We start from the raw sequence: 18199 nt of genomic DNA, 5'->3' as shown, positions 1-18199 counted from the left end.
ATTTCGTTGATGTTATTACTAGGCGTGATGTACATGGTAATTATGTGAAGCCAATGATTGGATAATCATTGACAAAAGCATGTAAATTGTAATTATAATATGTTTATTAATAGACCATAGGAAGTCAAAGTTAAATGGAAAACGCACGAGAAGCGACGAAAAATACTAGTTAAAATATCATTAATTTATTGAAAATATAGTTTTTTCAATAAATTTTTATGCTAGATTACTTTGATATTTATTTTTCCTCCGTTCAAATGAATTTTTAATCGCATCACATTACAATTCACAATTACATCTTAATTTACCTATTATTCTACCTACTATATTACCGTTTGGGTCTGATGATAAAATTTTATATATTTTGTTATCTCTTCAATATATTTGACATATTTTTAAATATCTTCAGAAACCCTTGGTATGTATAAAAATTATATATTTACCATGTTTGATTAATTTCCTTCATTACCAAAATGTCAACCCCGATTAATTGTTTCGGCTGATGATTTTCCGTCATTTTTTCCAAGGTGAGAAACGCCAACGCTTCATCGCCTCGCGTGACAAAGTTATGTACACGTTTCTGGTGTTATTTTGAATTTTGCATGATCATAAATATTACAACGACGCATACCTTCAAAAACCGATGCCTAAGAAGATACAACTCCGACATAATACCTAAAGATTCAGTCCACGACAGGAAAATGTAACATAGAACCATTTCGCAGAACAATTCGAAGATATTTCAATGAAAATATACAAACGAAGTTATCTTCGACTCGCTGGAAATCGAGAGATGCTCCTTGATTTTGCGATAGCATTTTGATTGGCAATTGGCGAACAACCTTTGTAATAGATCAAGGGAATTTTTGTACAGAGTTTTAGAATTCATTATCATCTAATGTATCAATTTAAATTGTTTTAAAATTTATTCATTCATAAACATCGATGCAATAGTCTACCTAAAGTAATCTTTTTTACTTTAAATTTATGACTTTTACTTGAAATGATACCCAAAATGACCATTTTTGGCATAACAAAGAAAATAGGGTATAAGTACTAGATTTTGTTAATTTTTTTTATAAATGATCTTGAACCCCTTGAATTGGTAGTAGGAGCTGTGGGCTTCCAATCATAGGTTCCAGGTTCTCTCGGACACCCTGATGCCAAGCAGTAGTGATATAATTTTTTCACTTGAAAATATAGATTATCCTGAGAAATTTGTTTCTATTATAATATGGAACTATTCAAAAAAATCACAACTAAAAATAGTCTACCAATCTCCTTCTTCTCCCACGTATGATACAAAGCTAGTTAACAAAAGTCTTTATAGTTCCAAATTTTGCCATTACCCCGGATAAAATAATATTGCTTACTTTAGGAAAATATAGATTATTCTGAGAAATTTGTTTCTATAATAAAATGGAACTATTCAAAAATATAACAGCTAAAAATAAGTAAGATTCTCCTTCCTCTTCCACGTATGATACAAAGTTAGTTAACACAAGTCTTTATAGTTCCTAATTTCACCATTACCCCGGATTATATTATACTCGTATAAACCACATCGTGGCTTGGAACTTTCTGGAATCTCGCCAAAGTTTACTTTAAGAGTTGAAATACAATATGACACATGACATATGACATATCACTTCTCGTTCTTTATCATCACCATTGCCATGAGCATAACATTATGATCGTAGAATGAAATCGTCATTCTGCTACACTTCATTCAATGTGTCCTAAAGTCTTCACAAAATAGACGGCAGAAATACCAGAAAAAATAAATAGCTTACATATCGTAGGGCGGTTCGAATAATGAGACGGAACCAGGGTAAATAGAAAAAGGTCTAGGTTTTGGGGAAGATGTGCAAGGGAAAAATAAGGGGTACAAATTATACAAACATATATAAATATACAGTAAAACTCCGTTAAGACGATTTTTTCAGAGACTGCCAAAAACGACAATGCGTATTAAGAGGGATGGAAATAATATGCTTATTTTTTTTTAGCTCGATCAATATTTCAGACAAGACATTAAGGCAATAATTTTGATGTAACTTTAGTCCAACTTTTAAAATTACTCATAATGAAGAATGAATGAAGTTTTGAAATTAAATTAATTTTAATTGATCGAAAGTTCAGCAATTTTGTTTTTAGAAACTATTTTTAATATTTTTCACAAGTGCGTCGTAATGGAAATGTAAAAGATATTTATTAATGTAACGCGTAATTAGTAATATTTTAGCGGTTTGAGTCAGCCTTGATGATAAAAATAGTAGAATGTCATGATGTCTAATTTTGTAAACTAATTTAATATTTGATATTTTTTATATATTTTTTAATGTATACCAGAATTTATTTGTTTAATAAATTACCACATTGGTGACCCCAGAGTGATTTGAATACCTCATGATTATTTTCAAATTTAAATTTGGGCCGAAAAAAATTATTTCTGCTAATTTGATCATCATAATTTCTTCATAATTTTTCATTTATCAATGTTATTAGCTTTTAACATTAACTATCTTTGTTTATAATTTTACTACGATCTGGTGCTAATTTGGTCCCTTGTTTTAGGGCTCCTAATCAAGCTGTGTTCTGTATATATTAAATTCATAACAGTTTAACCTGCAATGTAATTAACTGGACAATTTCATTTAATGTTTCATTTGACTCTGTGATGTGGTAAAGACCTTATATGTACGCTTTGTCACCGAAAATCGTTCCAGGAAAACCGTCGTACATAGAGTAAATGATAGAAATCAACCATTCAATTTTGATAGTAAAGGTAAGATAGTGGTTTAGGTAAATACCTGGGATAAAAATACTTGAAATGTTTTATACTGTTCAGTTTTTTACCTGTTTTTCTCATTGGGTTTGTGCAAAGTTGTCTAATTTTTTTGCTTCCAAATTTTAATCACATATACTACTACTAATTTACCAGGCTAATAAGATAGTGCAGAGATAAAGTATATATTATAATTCTTTCTATGATATAAATATATTTATGGTTTTCATGGTCAACGACCTCTAAAACTAATCCACATGTTTTATTATTGCATTTTTTTCTTCTAATGGACGTAGTCACAAAAATTGTCTCATTTTTCAAACTGGGCGAAATTTGTTGGCGCTCCTTCTCATGTTGTCATCAACCTCTCAATTTTGATAGCAAAGTTACATAGTGGTTTAAGTAAATACCTGGGATAATAAACACTTGAAATTTTTTATAAAGTTTAGTTATTTTACCAGTTTTTCTCGTTGAGTTTGTGCAAGGTTGTCCAATTTTTTTTCTTCCAAATTTTAATCAAATATACTACTACTAATTTACCAGGCTTATAAGATAGTGCAGAGATAAAGTATATATTACAATTCTTTTTATGATATAAATACCTTTATATTTTTTTATGGTCAACGACCTTTAAAACTAATCCACATATCCTATTATTTCATTTTTTTCTGCTAATGGTCGTAGCCACAAAAATTGTATCTCATTTTTCAAACAGGGCGAAATTTGTTGGCGCTCTCTTCTCATGTTGTGACACCCACAAACGGTCTCGCTTTAGGTTATTCATGTTCTCCCCTTAGCCGAACCGAATGAATCTTCGGTGGCAGATTTTGCATCTTGCTTATTTCTCGAGAAATGGACAGAATTGAACTAGAGGGAAAAATAATAAAAAAAACTTTTATAAATAAGGAAACTTTGAATTGCAACTTATTATCTATATTGCTTAGAAGTTTGATAATGGAAATAAATCGATTTAAGGGAGTATTCTAGTGTAGAAATTCAAAAAAATCTATGTTGTTATTTCATATTTTTAAAGTTTAACTATCTAAGAATATGGGAACGAGAAGGTTTTTGAAAATTTGAATTATTTTCGGAGATATAGGCATTTTACTGACTCGGTCTCCATACTGGTTTGGCTTCACGCAAAACTTTAAATGCGTTTTTCTCAGAACAGACTTTTTCAGTACTGTTGACACGATTTCTCGAGTTTTAATCGACCGATTCACTTAAAATGTTCAGAGAGTCTTGTTTATAGACCTATCTATAGCCTGAACTAGGATTATCCCCAAATTCCAATTTTTACTATTTAAAAAAAAATGAGAAACTCAAAAAAAAAACAGTAAAAAAACACTTTTTTTCAAACAGTCGCCAGTTTGTAAAAAAAGAAATCTTTTTACTCATCGCTAGTTTGGGCGATTGCGACATCATTGCAGATTAATAATATTTTTATTTTTTGCATTTCCGATGGCTAGAAAGGCTGATATCATGTCAAGACTGAGGTTCCAATGTTTTGAGACCACCCACTTCATCAGCTGCCAGTTTTTACAATTTTCAACTTTTTTATTTTTTAATTTTCTTTTTGTATTTTAATGATATTAATAAACAAGTGGTAAAAAAATGGATAGCAAAAACATTTATTGCTTTCTTTTACGACACTTTAAAAATGATCTAAAATTCATCGCTCTACACTAGAATACCCCCTTAATAATTAAATTTAATAGTTAAACGATATTCCTTCTGAGATATTATACTTGGAAGTAATGGTAAAATTATTTATTTTGTATATGGATTATTATAAATTTGACTAAAACAAATATACTTTTTTAATGTATTTCTTAACAGTTCAATTAATATTAATAGGAACACAAATGCAGTAAAGAGAGTATTAAAATTTAAATATTTAAAAAAAATTCAAGTTTCCTTATATTGTTGAAATAATCTTAATCTTTAAACCTTCTCGTACACATCTCATCCAAGTACCAAGTCATACAGAGGTCCAGCAGACCCCGCGGTATTTAAAGTTGGCTGTGGGAAGATTAAAAAAAAAAAAATAAAACTCAAACTATCTACAATGCTGCGACGGCATACATTTTAAAAAAATTAAAGTTCTGGCAAATGCTCAGAATTCTCGAGCCTTGTGAAAACCGGTCGCTAAAATTATCGTTGGGGTTCTGAAGACCTCAGGCGCACAACAAGGTTTAAGATTTTTTTTTGCATATTCAATCAATATTTTCTAGAAAATCTTCTATCTTTTTCCTTGTTTACTTAAGTCCATCTCTTACAACCGATGTCGGTCGTTTATTGAGACGAATGTTACACAAAATTGTACGCCAGAAGTGTTTTAGCCGGCAGAAGGCGATACGCTCGTCTTGTAATGAATTCGAAGATGAGTCGGAGATTCTCTTACAATGATATTCATTACTGTTTCCACTTTGTTATTATCTTTCGCGTAATCAGGTTTGAACTCTTGATACTATTAAATATCACTTTGCAAGAATACGCCCACGAAACGGTTTATTTACATATATGAAATGGGGGGTGAGAGATAAAAGTTTGATTGCAAGAGGGAAAAATTTAGAAGGAAATTTAAATGAAGAGCACTGGTTTAGAGTTGATCATATTCTGCTTTTAATTTAATGAAGGTGGAAATTCTGTGCGGCAATAGGCAAAAGTGTCCTGGGCAACTCTACTCTAAACCATTACAAAAAATATTTAAAATACAAAGGCTTTCAGAGCTTCAAGTTTTGTTCACCATTCAAAACTTTTTAGCATATATCATCGATATTACTGAATTTTAAAAATTAAATATATTTTATATTTTACAAAACAGCAGTCCACATGACTGCTAACACATGACAAATAATTACAAAATCTTTGGCAATGGTCAGAGAGAACATATTTACTATCAAAGAAAGTTTACACTTATAAATTTGAGAATGTATTATTTTATGTGATAAAAAATTAAATTAAATTAAATATATATATTTAATATACTTTACCAAGATTGTGACAAAAATTTTGAATCGGTTCTTTCAATAGTTTTCGAGATATGCGAGATTGCTTAGCAATTGAACTTGTTCGGTATTGGCGACCTGAAACTAGCCTAGTTTTAGGTTGAGAGCACGTTCGGCCTACCGAATATTTAAACAGATGCACCAAGGTATCTTCTCAAAAACGCATTTTGCGATTTCGATGAAACTTAACACACTTTGTTATTACACTTTACTAAGATTGTTACATTTAAAGTTGGAACATTCAATAGTTTTTGAGATATGCGAGGTCGATGGGTGGCTGGCTCCGCTCTCAATACTAGTATTGAAACAGTTTGCACGTTTTTAAAAATGCATAATTTGATTTTGATGAAACTTGACATACATTGTTACTACACTTTACTAAATATTTGACAAAAATTTAAAATTGGAACATTCAATAGTTTTTGAGTAATGCGAGGTTCATGGGTGGCTGGCTTTGTTTTCAATACTAGTATTGAAACAGATTGTACGTTTTCAAAAATGCATAATTCGATTTTGATGAAACTTGACATACATTGTTACTACACTTTACTAAATATTTGAGAAAAATTTAATATTGGAACATTCAATGGTTTTTGAGATATGCGAGGTTGATGGGCGGCTGGCTCCGCTCTCAATACTAATATTGAAACAGATTGTACGTTTTCAAAAATGCATAATTCGATTTTGATGAAACTTGACATACATTGTTACTACACTTTACTAAATATTTGACAAAAATTTAAAATTGAAACATTTAATAGTTTTTGAGATATGCGAGGTTCATGGGTGGCTGGCTCCGCTCTCAATACTAGTATGGAAACAGACTGCATGTTTTCAAAAATGCATAATTCGATTTTCATGAAACTTGACATATACATTGTTACTACACTTCACTAAATATTTGACAAAAATTTAAGTTGAAACAATCAATAGTTTTTGAGATATGCGAGACTGCTTAACAACTGAACTTGTCCGGTATTGGCGATTACGGATCAACACCTTCTAACCTGAAACTAGTCTAGTTTTAGGTTGAGAGCACATTTGGCCTACGGAATATTTAAACAGATGCACCTTGGTATCTTCTCAAAGGCGGAGTTTCCGAATTTGATGAAACTTGGCACACATTGTTAATAACAATTCGCAAGAGCCGTGTTTGAGAAGATATAACTTATATATCGCAATTATGCTTACATTTTGCTCCAAAGTGCAATAAATGTTTCATGGGCTTTAAAAATTCTATTATTTTGTACACAACACAACAGTTTTTTTACAGTTTGGCAATAAAAGTACGAAGACACGTTATGGAATTTTAAATGGTAATGGTACGATGTTCTATATTCGTCTAATTTTTATGCTCTATGAAACATAATACAAAATTAATTCTCTATAAAATTATGACTGTGCAATCAAATGAGTATTTTAGGATAGCATATACGAGATTCTATATATTATTTTTAGCAAATTATTTTTAGCTATCAATTCCTAATCTTGTTTCAAATACTTCTAGTTCTATGTAACATTTCGTTTATATATAAGTCCACGTTATTACATCATGTGATGATTTTGTCTTGTCTCGAAGAAAGCCTACGACGGTAGGAAAAGTTGCCCTATATGTTTCCAACGACCCCGGGCGTACATTTGATTGGATCGGATGGGCGCTAATCTCGTCAACTGAACGCCAAAGAAATAATAGTAACGTCGGAACATACTTCCTACCTTGGTAAAGGAAAGGGTTAAGAAGGTACTACACGTGCTGGGAAAAATGAGAAAATGTAAAAAAAAATCGAAAATATTTGCGTTATGAAGGCGCTTTTACAATGAAAAATTAGGTTGTAAAATTTTATCCACGTAGCGAATTTTTGTGGAATTTTGTCAAATTTTGTGACTATTTTTTTTTCAAGATTTTTTCCTCTCTACAATGTACTCTAATGGCATAGTTCCTCCTTTACGCAATATCACGTAGAATCCTCGTGAGCTCTCACTTTATAAGATGCTTATAGGTTTTATGTTTATTTTATAAGCGTCATAACGCGAGATATACAACATAATAATAATAATGAAAATAATATAATATTGTATTGAATGGAGGAAAAAACATAGTATTGTATCTTTTATACTTGGTTGTTGGAAATATATTTTGTATGTAGTTTGGGTTATTATGGAAATGATTTTCTATGATCTGTTGCTTCAATCGAGATTTTCTTGGAAGTTATTCAAATTTAAGTTTGCAGTTTCCAATTAAAGTTATGTTGGGAATTAAATTCTGTATCGTAGGAATATGACATTTGTACGTCGATATGAATGTGATATGTTCTATTCACATTTTTATTTGCAAGTGCATTTCAAAATGTTCAAGATTATTTCATTAATTGGAATAATACAATAATGTTTAATTTCTCCTTAACATAATTTTATAAAACGTAATAAATATAAACAAATTTTATATTATAATTTATTTTTTCGAATATATTAAAATGAATTATGTTTAAAGGAATTATTAACTTTCTGAAGAATTTAGTTTTTTTCAGAAAATACGACTTACTAATTTTGTTCTCGACGTTTCAAGTCACTCTAAATTGTTTAAGACCAAATATGAAAAAAACACCTTTTCCGAACGTATTTTCGTTTTATTATGTTGGCCATGAAGGTGACAACCTTCAGGGCATTAAACTTTACACGGAATGGTTGCTACTCCTGGTAGAGGGGGTAGCGGAATGTTTTAATTGAACTAGTTGTTCACTTCTAAAAGAAAAGTCCGCTTAATAACATGTATAATAAATAATAAATAAATATACCTTCTTCACTTATAACTTAGTAACAAATCAGTGATTGTAATTAGAACTGCAACAAATACATAATATACAAACAAGTCAGTGTTTAATACAGTCCACAGCTACAAGGGTTAAATTATAATCCAACAACCTGAATTATTAAAGAAGAGTTTTAATAAATACGTAACATAAATACACATCTGTTGATTTTTTTTTGATAATTTATTTAAACTTTATATGCTGACAGAAAGAATTCAAAACATATTCTTGCCATTTGACAAAATTCAATGAGGATTCGTGCTGTTTAGTGCATCGATTCGACGACCTGTTTTCTAGAATTTGCAAAAAAGGCAAAAATTTTCGTCCAGGTTTTTACCATAAAATTGGAACGTATTTAAAAAATTCAAAAACTGTTTGATATACTGGCAAAAATGCTGATGAAGATCAGTCTGTATCTTCATAATTAATTATAAATTTTTTGTGCTAATTTTAATGTTTGCAAATTGATAAATAGTCTTCAAATTATATATTATACACCTGTGACAAACAGTTTAATTATAAAAAAATTATAATTCTAACATTATAAGTACCATTATACAGCAAATAGTTACAGTTCTAAATTACTCATAAATTAATATAATTCCTATCATGTCAGGAAGTTCACGCAACATTCAAGGAAAATTGCTAGTTCCACCCACTTTAAATTTTGCTGCACCCTATAATATCAATAAACATAAAATATTAATCACACACCTCGGACTTTTCATAAAAGGTATCACCCGCATTTTAAATATACCTACCGTGGGCTCAAATAGCTCCAAAAGTCGACCTGAGGGACTCTACTTCTCGCCGGCGTCTCTCGGGGGGCCCATGCATATATGGAGGATTTCTGAATCCGTTTTATTTTCGGCCAACATGCCTCTGACATTAATAATTTACAAAGTATCCTTATGTTTAGAAATGCTGTTTCACGAGTCCTGCGAAACGTACCGCGGCTGCTTGACACGTTATTTGATTACACAATTTCGGTTATCCAGTTAATATGGTAATATGACGTCAAGACAGCCCCACAGTGATATATGTGGTTATAGTCGAATGAAATTTGTAATTGTAATTTGGTAATGGAAATACAGATAAAAAAAATGAGATATAGAAATATCTCTGGGTGCGTTTTGCTCGAAATATCCATATGCATGACCATTATGAGTGTTCATATTATTTTTTATGGTGCATTTTTTTTTCAAAAATATATTATACTATGATAAATATTTTCACAAATGGTTAAAATATATTTTTAGCTGTTTTGTTACTTATTTATCTAATATAATGCTGAAGTTAAATGTCTGTTCGCCAGATACAACTTCTATTGTTAAAATATCGATAAAATGCAATTGGCGCCAATTGGACTTTTATACACGGGTGCACACTTTGTGATGTCTCTACAAAAGTCAATAAATGCTACTACTACCATAGAAATATTTTGTGAATATTTGGAAATTTGAGAAATAATAGATAATAGTAAAATGTTTTTTTTTAATTATTTCTAGACATCCAAGTCTTTTTGTATTGCTTGGCACCAAAATTGGAACAAGTATATGTGTATATGAACCTAAATTTGACCTTGACCAAAAAACTGCTGCAAAATATTTTGAAATCATTGGCTATATCAAAATTTGAAACTTCTCATACCACAATTTAAAAAAAATGCAATTTCAATTCGTATTGGTTGGGTAAATTACTCAGACATACTGTAAAATATTTGCAAGATATCTTAAAAATAATGAGACACTTACTACTAGTTTTATTAGTAGTTTTTCTTGGATAGTGAATAGACATATTACAAAAATTACAATTTATATTATGCATTATACAGGGTGTTCTAAAACTCAACGTGAATCCGAAACGGGGAAAATGCATTGACCGTAATTGCCCAGAAAAAATGGTAAAAATTTCACCAAAGTTCTAGGTTGCACTTAAAAGCTCATAATAGTTTACAAACAACGCGAAATCATTTTTTTTCACCCACCATTTGCCTTGACGTTGAGTTCTGGGACATCCTGTGTAGTAAAATTATGAAATAAAATCTTTAATATAAAATTTGAATTCTTGGTATAAAAAGTACTCTTGCACCTGCTGATTGCTAATAAGAAGCAGCATATTCAGTAAAAAAAATTTAAGTATTCTAATGAATTTGTGAAAATTGTATGGGTCTATTACCTCGGTGGCATTTCCTGGATTACCAATCCATCACAATTTGGCTTATGTGTTAAATTAAGTCGAATCTGCCTTTTGCTACCTACATGAGTTTACATTTGTTTGCTTTCAAGAAAAGGGCTCGTGACGAATTTATATGGAACGAAGTAGAGAAGATTCACTTATTTATGTTGTGTCTTGTTGATTTTACTAATTGTGAGATTGCCTTAGCTCGCTACTAGGGATTTAAAGGATATCGGTATGTGTAATTCCTACAAAATTACATGACATTGACTTTGGATGTTATAAGATTATTATTAGCTAATATTAGTATACACGTGTAGAAAATTTACAGAATCGAGTCGGGAGGATGGTGTTGAACTAAATGTACAAATGAGTTTAATCGAGATAATTTAATATTAAGATTGCGTATGTGAAGTAGATTTATTATTATATTAAGTTTTATGATACTGTCGTCAGAAATAATTCATCAACGTTCTCTACAACAAATTATTACAGACATATGCTAATAAGTACTTGGTAACAGATGAATGAGCAACAATATAGCAATTCTCGAATGTGTTAGATGTATGCAAATAGGGTTCAAGTTTGTATTATGCGAAATGTATCTTCCAATTTGTATTAATTTAGAGTTTGTGGTTTTATGACTTCCAATTTTAGAAAATTATAAAAGATCAACTGAAAAATACTGTTGATCAAAATGTAGGCACTTGATAGTTCGTAATTCTTGATCAATGAAAATGTATTTTATTTGCTTATTTATTACTTAGTATATCTATTACATTTTATTGTATATTCTCTGGAATATTTTAAGGGCTCCTGGTTTGTACAATATGGTCAAATCTGCATATTCCAACATACGTTTAATATGCATTGTGCAAGCTGGGTGTTATTACGTCCATATGCATTCAAATAAGGCGGCTAGACTAACTTGTTAAGTATTAGATAAAATGAATATTATTCAGAAATTAGGTCTTTGACTTCTGCAGAACTAGATGATCATGCAGAAAATGTAGGCGGATGAAAATTTTTATTAGTTTGCATAGTAAAATTAAATATCAAGTTTAGGCAATGCAGTTCCATTACCATGAGTCCTTTATAATTGTAATGGTTCTTTATTTTGTTCAAATTGATTTTTTATCTATGTAGGCTGCTGAATTGTTTCGAATTTATATCGGTGTCATGACAAAATGATATTGCAAATTGTCCTGATTTCACATAAAGACATTTGGCAAATATACCGAATCAAGAATCGAATCCTTATTGAAACGGTTTATCCTCGACCCTCATTTGTTTTGGGTTAGATTGAGAATAGTCTAACAAGGCAAAAAATGGAAGATTTTTCTTGGAGACTTTAGAATTGATTACTAAAAATATATGCAGTAGATAAAAAATTAAATTAAATTAAAATTAATAATAATACTATAACATTAGACTTATAACTTAAACAGTTCTTACAAGATTTGTACAAGCCACCAATTTTTTTATTTTTTTATTTTTACATTTTTTTTAAATTGAGTAGAACATATTCATAACTCATTATTATGTCTGTGTAATGGCTACATCAATTTATAAATGTTAGTTTTACCAAAAAATCTATGACTTTCGCATTGCATATCTTTATCCCATGTTTTGCGACATAAACGATTTACGATGAATCCTATAATCTGAATTTGATGAAATTTTCTTTATGTGCTTACGGATTTTATTATTGAAGATTTTCTGTATCTCATTTTATTTAAGTACTTTAATTTGACTTATAGAAATACACAAATTGACACATTTTCTGTACACTGCCCACATGTTACGAGCCTACATATTTTATTTCTAATAACTAGGTTAGCAACTTAATTAAAATATGTAAAACTTGACTAGGGTACAATTTTACTACTGCCCACGTAGTAGGAGAATCTTTCATTCATATAAATATGTAAACAGAAACTATTATTGAATAAAATTTCAATCTTTTCACCAAACTATACCATTGATGATATATGTTCCAATTTTATGCCTGGGTAGAGCTATCTATATTTTCAAGTAAATCACTTCTGAAAAATTAGAGTAATTATTATAAGAGTGATCTATTAAAATTGTATCTCTATAATTTTCTCCAATTTGTGCCAACATATTCAAGATGTGTTTCCAAATATACAATTATTGTGCAAACATACGAATTAATCTATCGCCCCCCAAAAACATTTTGAGAACGTTATTTCGAGTGTTTGCAAAGGAACCACTTTTGGTTAGACTTGACAATCAATGAAATTGCTCTCTGAAATTACTATTATTGTATCTTGGTTACTGAACTTGGAGAACAAAATCAATTTAAATATGATTAGAAGGCATACATAAATAAAAAGTATTATTTATTCTAAATTTGTCTAGTCTAGGTGCTCTTATTTTCTTCCTAACAATTAGCATTTTAAGTGCATAGCAGTAGATGGTGGTATATTTTAGATTTGATAGGATGGGAAAAAACAACAGCTAGTTCTTAAGTAATTAGGGTTTAATTAATGTAATCTAAGTCTAGAGAACATGGTTTTCTAAGTAGTCTAATAATATTATTAGCAGATTCTTGGCGAGTTGATTTGATTGAATTTTCTAGTCTTTCCTTGCAAAATTTCTGATCTTCTTTCCAATGTATAAACATTTTTATTTCATCAAAATATGTCATCAATTTATAATTAAGACAATATTAATATTTAATTTACCTTTAACCTTTTTAATGCCCTTTTCCAAGCATCTAATATTTCCGTGAAATATTAAAAAATAAGTCCTTTCTGAAAAATAACATGTTTTTGACATTCCATTATTACTGTTACTGTAATCGTGCTAAAAAACACGATCGATTTAATACGGAAGCTTGAATTGAAGTTTTTATAGAATATATTTTTAAATGATCAGAACCGATAAATCTATTACTTGTACAAATGCTTAAGGATTGAATGTTTTTAGAACTTAAAAGCTCTTAAAGCTTTACTCTTAAAGCGCTTTTGCGTTTTAAATTATTTAATTGCATCCGATGCTAAGGCAAATATAAATAAATAAATGAATTTATATTATGAAGCAGGTATTTAATTATGAATTAGTCATTGATGTTTTGTCCAAATGATAGTAAATTATTTACAAAGTAAAATGTATAACTAAAGTGGTGTAAAAATACAGCAGTACAAAATATGAAATAAATTACAAAATTTTCAATATCTCTTGATCATTAAGATCATCCCATTTTTTTTTTTGATTTTTATATAGTTCAATTAAAAAAAATTCAAATTATTCTTGAAAATATTTACTTTAACGTGAAACAAACAAAACACGTCAACAATTTTTCACGAGTGTCAAAAATTATAAGTATATGATATGTCTGACAAAATTAGAGCTATAATGTCAAATTATTCATTATCTCTTATAAACGAAACCTTTGCAAAATATGGTGTTCGAATTCAAAAACACGAGAATTATGTCTCTTCCGTGGATGAAACTAATTGCGCCAATATCTTGTCAGTGGATCCTGAAGATAGATGTCAGTTTGTAAAATCCACTGCATCTTGCACAGATGCCATCCAAATAATCAACTACATGGAAGTATTTTTCTGTGATCTACAAGAGCATGAATCTTGGAAAATTTTTGGATTGTCTTTGTCCATGATTTTGTTCGGCGTCTACATTTTTGTCATCCTTGCCATCACTTCAGAGTACATTTTTTGTCCAGCGTTAGCTGTGATGGCCAAAATATTGCATTTATCAGAAAGTGTAGCAGGTGTCACGATTTTGGCTTTTGGGAACGCTGCTGCTGATATTTTAGGAACTCTTATGGATGTCGAAGAAGAAACTCCTATGATTTATACTGAAATGTTGGGGACAGGATTATTTATATGCTGTATGGTTTCTGGATGCATCTGCTTGATTAAACCATTTGTCGTGAAACCGCAGGATATTATAAGGGACGTTCTATTTTATATGTTTTCTGTAATATGGATTTTTGGTATCATAATAGACGAATGCGTGGAAATTTGGGAAGCTTTATCATTGCTTGGAATATATGTGATTTATATTATTGTTGTATTGATTATGCATACACATCATACGCGTAAAAAGGGATTTTTGGAAGCGGCGACTATTACTTTTACAATGCCTTTAAAAACTATGACCAAATCGATTTCAGTTGCTCCTTTGAAAGCGTTTCGTTTTCAACAAACAATCATGGCACGATTTGCAGATCAACCACAAACCCAAGAAAGTGCTTCAACCAGCGATATCAATATGTTCAAAGATTTTTTAAATTACATGAAACCTTTGAGCAAAGACGAATGGGTTGCTTTGAGCACACCTTATAAAATAATAGGAATTTTTAAAATACCTGTTATCTTATTTCTGCGTTTGGTTATGCCGGTGGTGGATTACGACTGTCCAAGAAATGGATGGTGTAAATTATTAAATTCAATCCAGTTTGTTATTACTCCAATATATGTCGTGGTAATTCTGAGATTTGCAGATAAAGATTTATTTCACATGGCTGGATTTTCTATGAAGTTATGGTACGTAATTTTTGTAATTGGATGTATACCTATGATCGCTATGTTGATTAAAACTCGAGTCAATACGCAACCAAAGTACCACGATTTGATGTCATTTGTATCATTCCTGAGTACCACATCAACCATACATTTTTTGTCAGAGGAAGTAGTGTCAATTGTAACGACATTGGGCAAAGTTTTAAGGTTGTCTAATGACATCCTTGGTTTAACAGCCTTGGCTTGGGGGAACGGAATTGGTGACTTGGTGTCCAACATTGCCATTGCTAGGCAAGGTTTGCAGAAAATGGCATTTGCTGCTTGTTATGGAGGACCTATGTTGACAACAGTGTTGGCGATGTCGATTGGTTTTATAATCAGGGCTTTGAATTCGCCTTATCACAAAGCTGCAGTTCGACCAGGAGCTCTTGGAAGAAATTGTGTGGTTTTTCTATGTTGCACACTTACGTCCACGGCGTTTATGATTTCTTTGACGAGATTCCATGCTAGAGCAAGTCATGGAATATTTCTTATGATATTGTATGCTACATTTTTGATGTTTTGTATTTTGGCGGAGATGTCTTTGATACATCCTTATGGGACTGATCATAACCCAGAACCGGAGGAGAGTATTCAGGACGTTTTACTGGATATCGCTTGAATAACTAGAAGATACTAATTGTTGGATTGCAAGAATCAAGATGATTAGTCCTTATAATCTGTACGATAGAAAGTTGGTAAACTAAAATCAATACATTAGTACTGCATTTGTATTCTTTTATTATGATTAATCTGGTTATTACTGTCGTCATTTTTTTATCTTTTTTCCTATTGCTGGTAGGTTGATGATAGATCCTTACAATTTTGATTCAATATGCATACTTTGGATTCCAAAGTGGATAGTGTTCATTAATCAACCTATTTGCCAAAGATTATACACATGAGTGACTATCTTAGCTCCGGAACGACGGTGTAATTCCGGGTAACGCCCGGAACCGCTTACAACACAAGTCACTAATTATTAACGATTCATTAAGCTATCGGTAATAATTAATTAAAAGTCAAATTATGATGTCACATTTAGCTCCTTAATTAATTTATACTTATACAAGTTGAATAAAAACTAAACCAAGTAGAAGACTGCGCAAAAAAATCAATTAGTTTGGATTATATTTTTTTTTTCAAAACTTTTCGCATAAAATATTTCCCATTATGCAGTGACTATTTTCTATACAATCTAGAGTCAAAATTTTAAACTAATATAAATCTCCCAAAATAAAACTAAAAACAAAGTATGTATTAATATTTTGGCAAATTACCAGAAAAGCTTTTAAAGCGAATGTCGGTCGTTTTGCACGCATGGAGTGATCTGTTTTTAGGGGATGTATTTCTACCCCCAGCTACCCCTTGCAGGCACGTTATAAAATTAACCAAATACAAGAATAAATGATAAATTAACTCGCGGTTTAATGAACATTTTCAGACTGATGCGAATGATCTAATGTTTGGTAATTAAACATCTTTGGGAAAGAGGAACCACATATAGAAACGAATTTAGAGAGGGTTTAAATATTGCTAATTATAAATGTATTTTTAAAATAAAATGATAATTAATTATAATGATCAATCGAATCATTATTTGGAAATTTTTTATTCAATTTATTCTGCAACCTGGTGGATCTAATAATGAGCAGAGATCGTTAATAATATAAAAAAGCATAACATGATAATTTGTTTATAATAGATGCTCCCAGGGGAGAAGTTATTAGGAGTATAAATTGGGACAAATATTGATCAATGATTAATAACAATTGTTTTAGATATTTTCAAAGAAATAATTATAAATACTATATATTTAATTGTTCATATAATATACAGTGACGATGTTATCGCTCAAAACACTTAAAAATGTTTACATTATAAAGAGATGACAAACGAATCCATCTGAGGATATATTTCTTATGATTACAAGAACGCATATGAAATATATACATTTTTAAACTGAATTGTAAATTTAAAATTTATATTTAAAGTATTTCTTTTTGAATTTTTTTTTTTTGAAAATTTTAAAATTTTGTTTAAAACCGTATGTGAACTTTAAAAATTAAAAATCTTGGTACCGAACCCAAAACAATTGTGATAAAATTAGTACTCATGTTTAAAATCTCTAAAATATATCTGACAATTTGATGTGCTAATGTCTAATGATCAGTTTAGACTACCAAATATCATTTTTTTTGCATTTTCCGCTGTATCTCCAAAACCACTGGAGCTTCCTTCCTAAAAATTTAATACATTCTTCAATTTCGATTTTTTTGCGATTATTATAACTCACCCTATGAGAAGTTAATTATAATGATTAATTGAATCATCATTTGGGCATTGTTTTTTATTCAATTTATTCATATAAAAAGAAATAATTAGATTATTAGATACTCCCAGAAGAGAATCTATGTGGGGGGGCGTCCATTAATCACGTGAGCGAATTTTTAAGGATTTTTGGACCCTTCTCCCCCTTGGTGATACATAGTGATATTCAAAATTAGCCCCCCTCCTCCACCAAGCATCACGTGTATTTTTGGTTACGTGATAAAACTGTAAAATTTTTAATTTTTTTTTGGAAATGTTTCATTTAAAAAAATATCATTTAACAAATAAATACACGTGATATCCCTCCCTCCCTCACGTGATATCTCGTGATTTTTTGTCAGACCACCCCCTCCCCCTAAAAACCTCACGTTTTTAATGGACGCCCCCTTGGAGTATTATCTAAAACAAAAACAGAGATATAATACAAAATTAAAAGTAAAGGAAAATAATATAAAAATTACTAAATGAGATCAGTAGATAATTTTGCCTTGGCTGGCTAAATGGATTCAACCTTTGATTAGGAATTGTGCT

General features: G+C 30.3%; 2 protein-coding genes across 2 annotated transcripts in view; both read left to right on the top strand.

Annotated features, from left to right (window-relative positions):
• LOC113383071 (tachykinins) overlaps positions 1 to 18199 on the top strand; it is a 65519-nt gene that overhangs the window by 40860 nt on the left and 6460 nt on the right. The window lies entirely within an intron of this gene.
• On the top strand, positions 14145 to 15959 carry LOC113383399 (mitochondrial sodium/calcium exchanger protein-like). The gene has a single exon (XM_026621668.1). The coding sequence runs from the start codon at positions 14145 to 14147 to the stop codon at positions 15957 to 15959; it is 1815 nt and encodes a 604-aa protein (XP_026477453.1).

This window comes from Ctenocephalides felis, unplaced genomic scaffold (genome assembly GCF_003426905.1).
Source record: "Ctenocephalides felis isolate EL2017-DRISC unplaced genomic scaffold, ASM342690v1 CF-g0.4_SCAFFOLD_03570, whole genome shotgun sequence".
NCBI classification, from domain to species: Eukaryota; Metazoa; Arthropoda; class Insecta; order Siphonaptera; family Pulicidae; genus Ctenocephalides; species Ctenocephalides felis.
The sequence above is the reverse complement of the archived record's forward strand: the minus strand, read 5'-3'. Positions and strand labels throughout refer to the sequence as shown.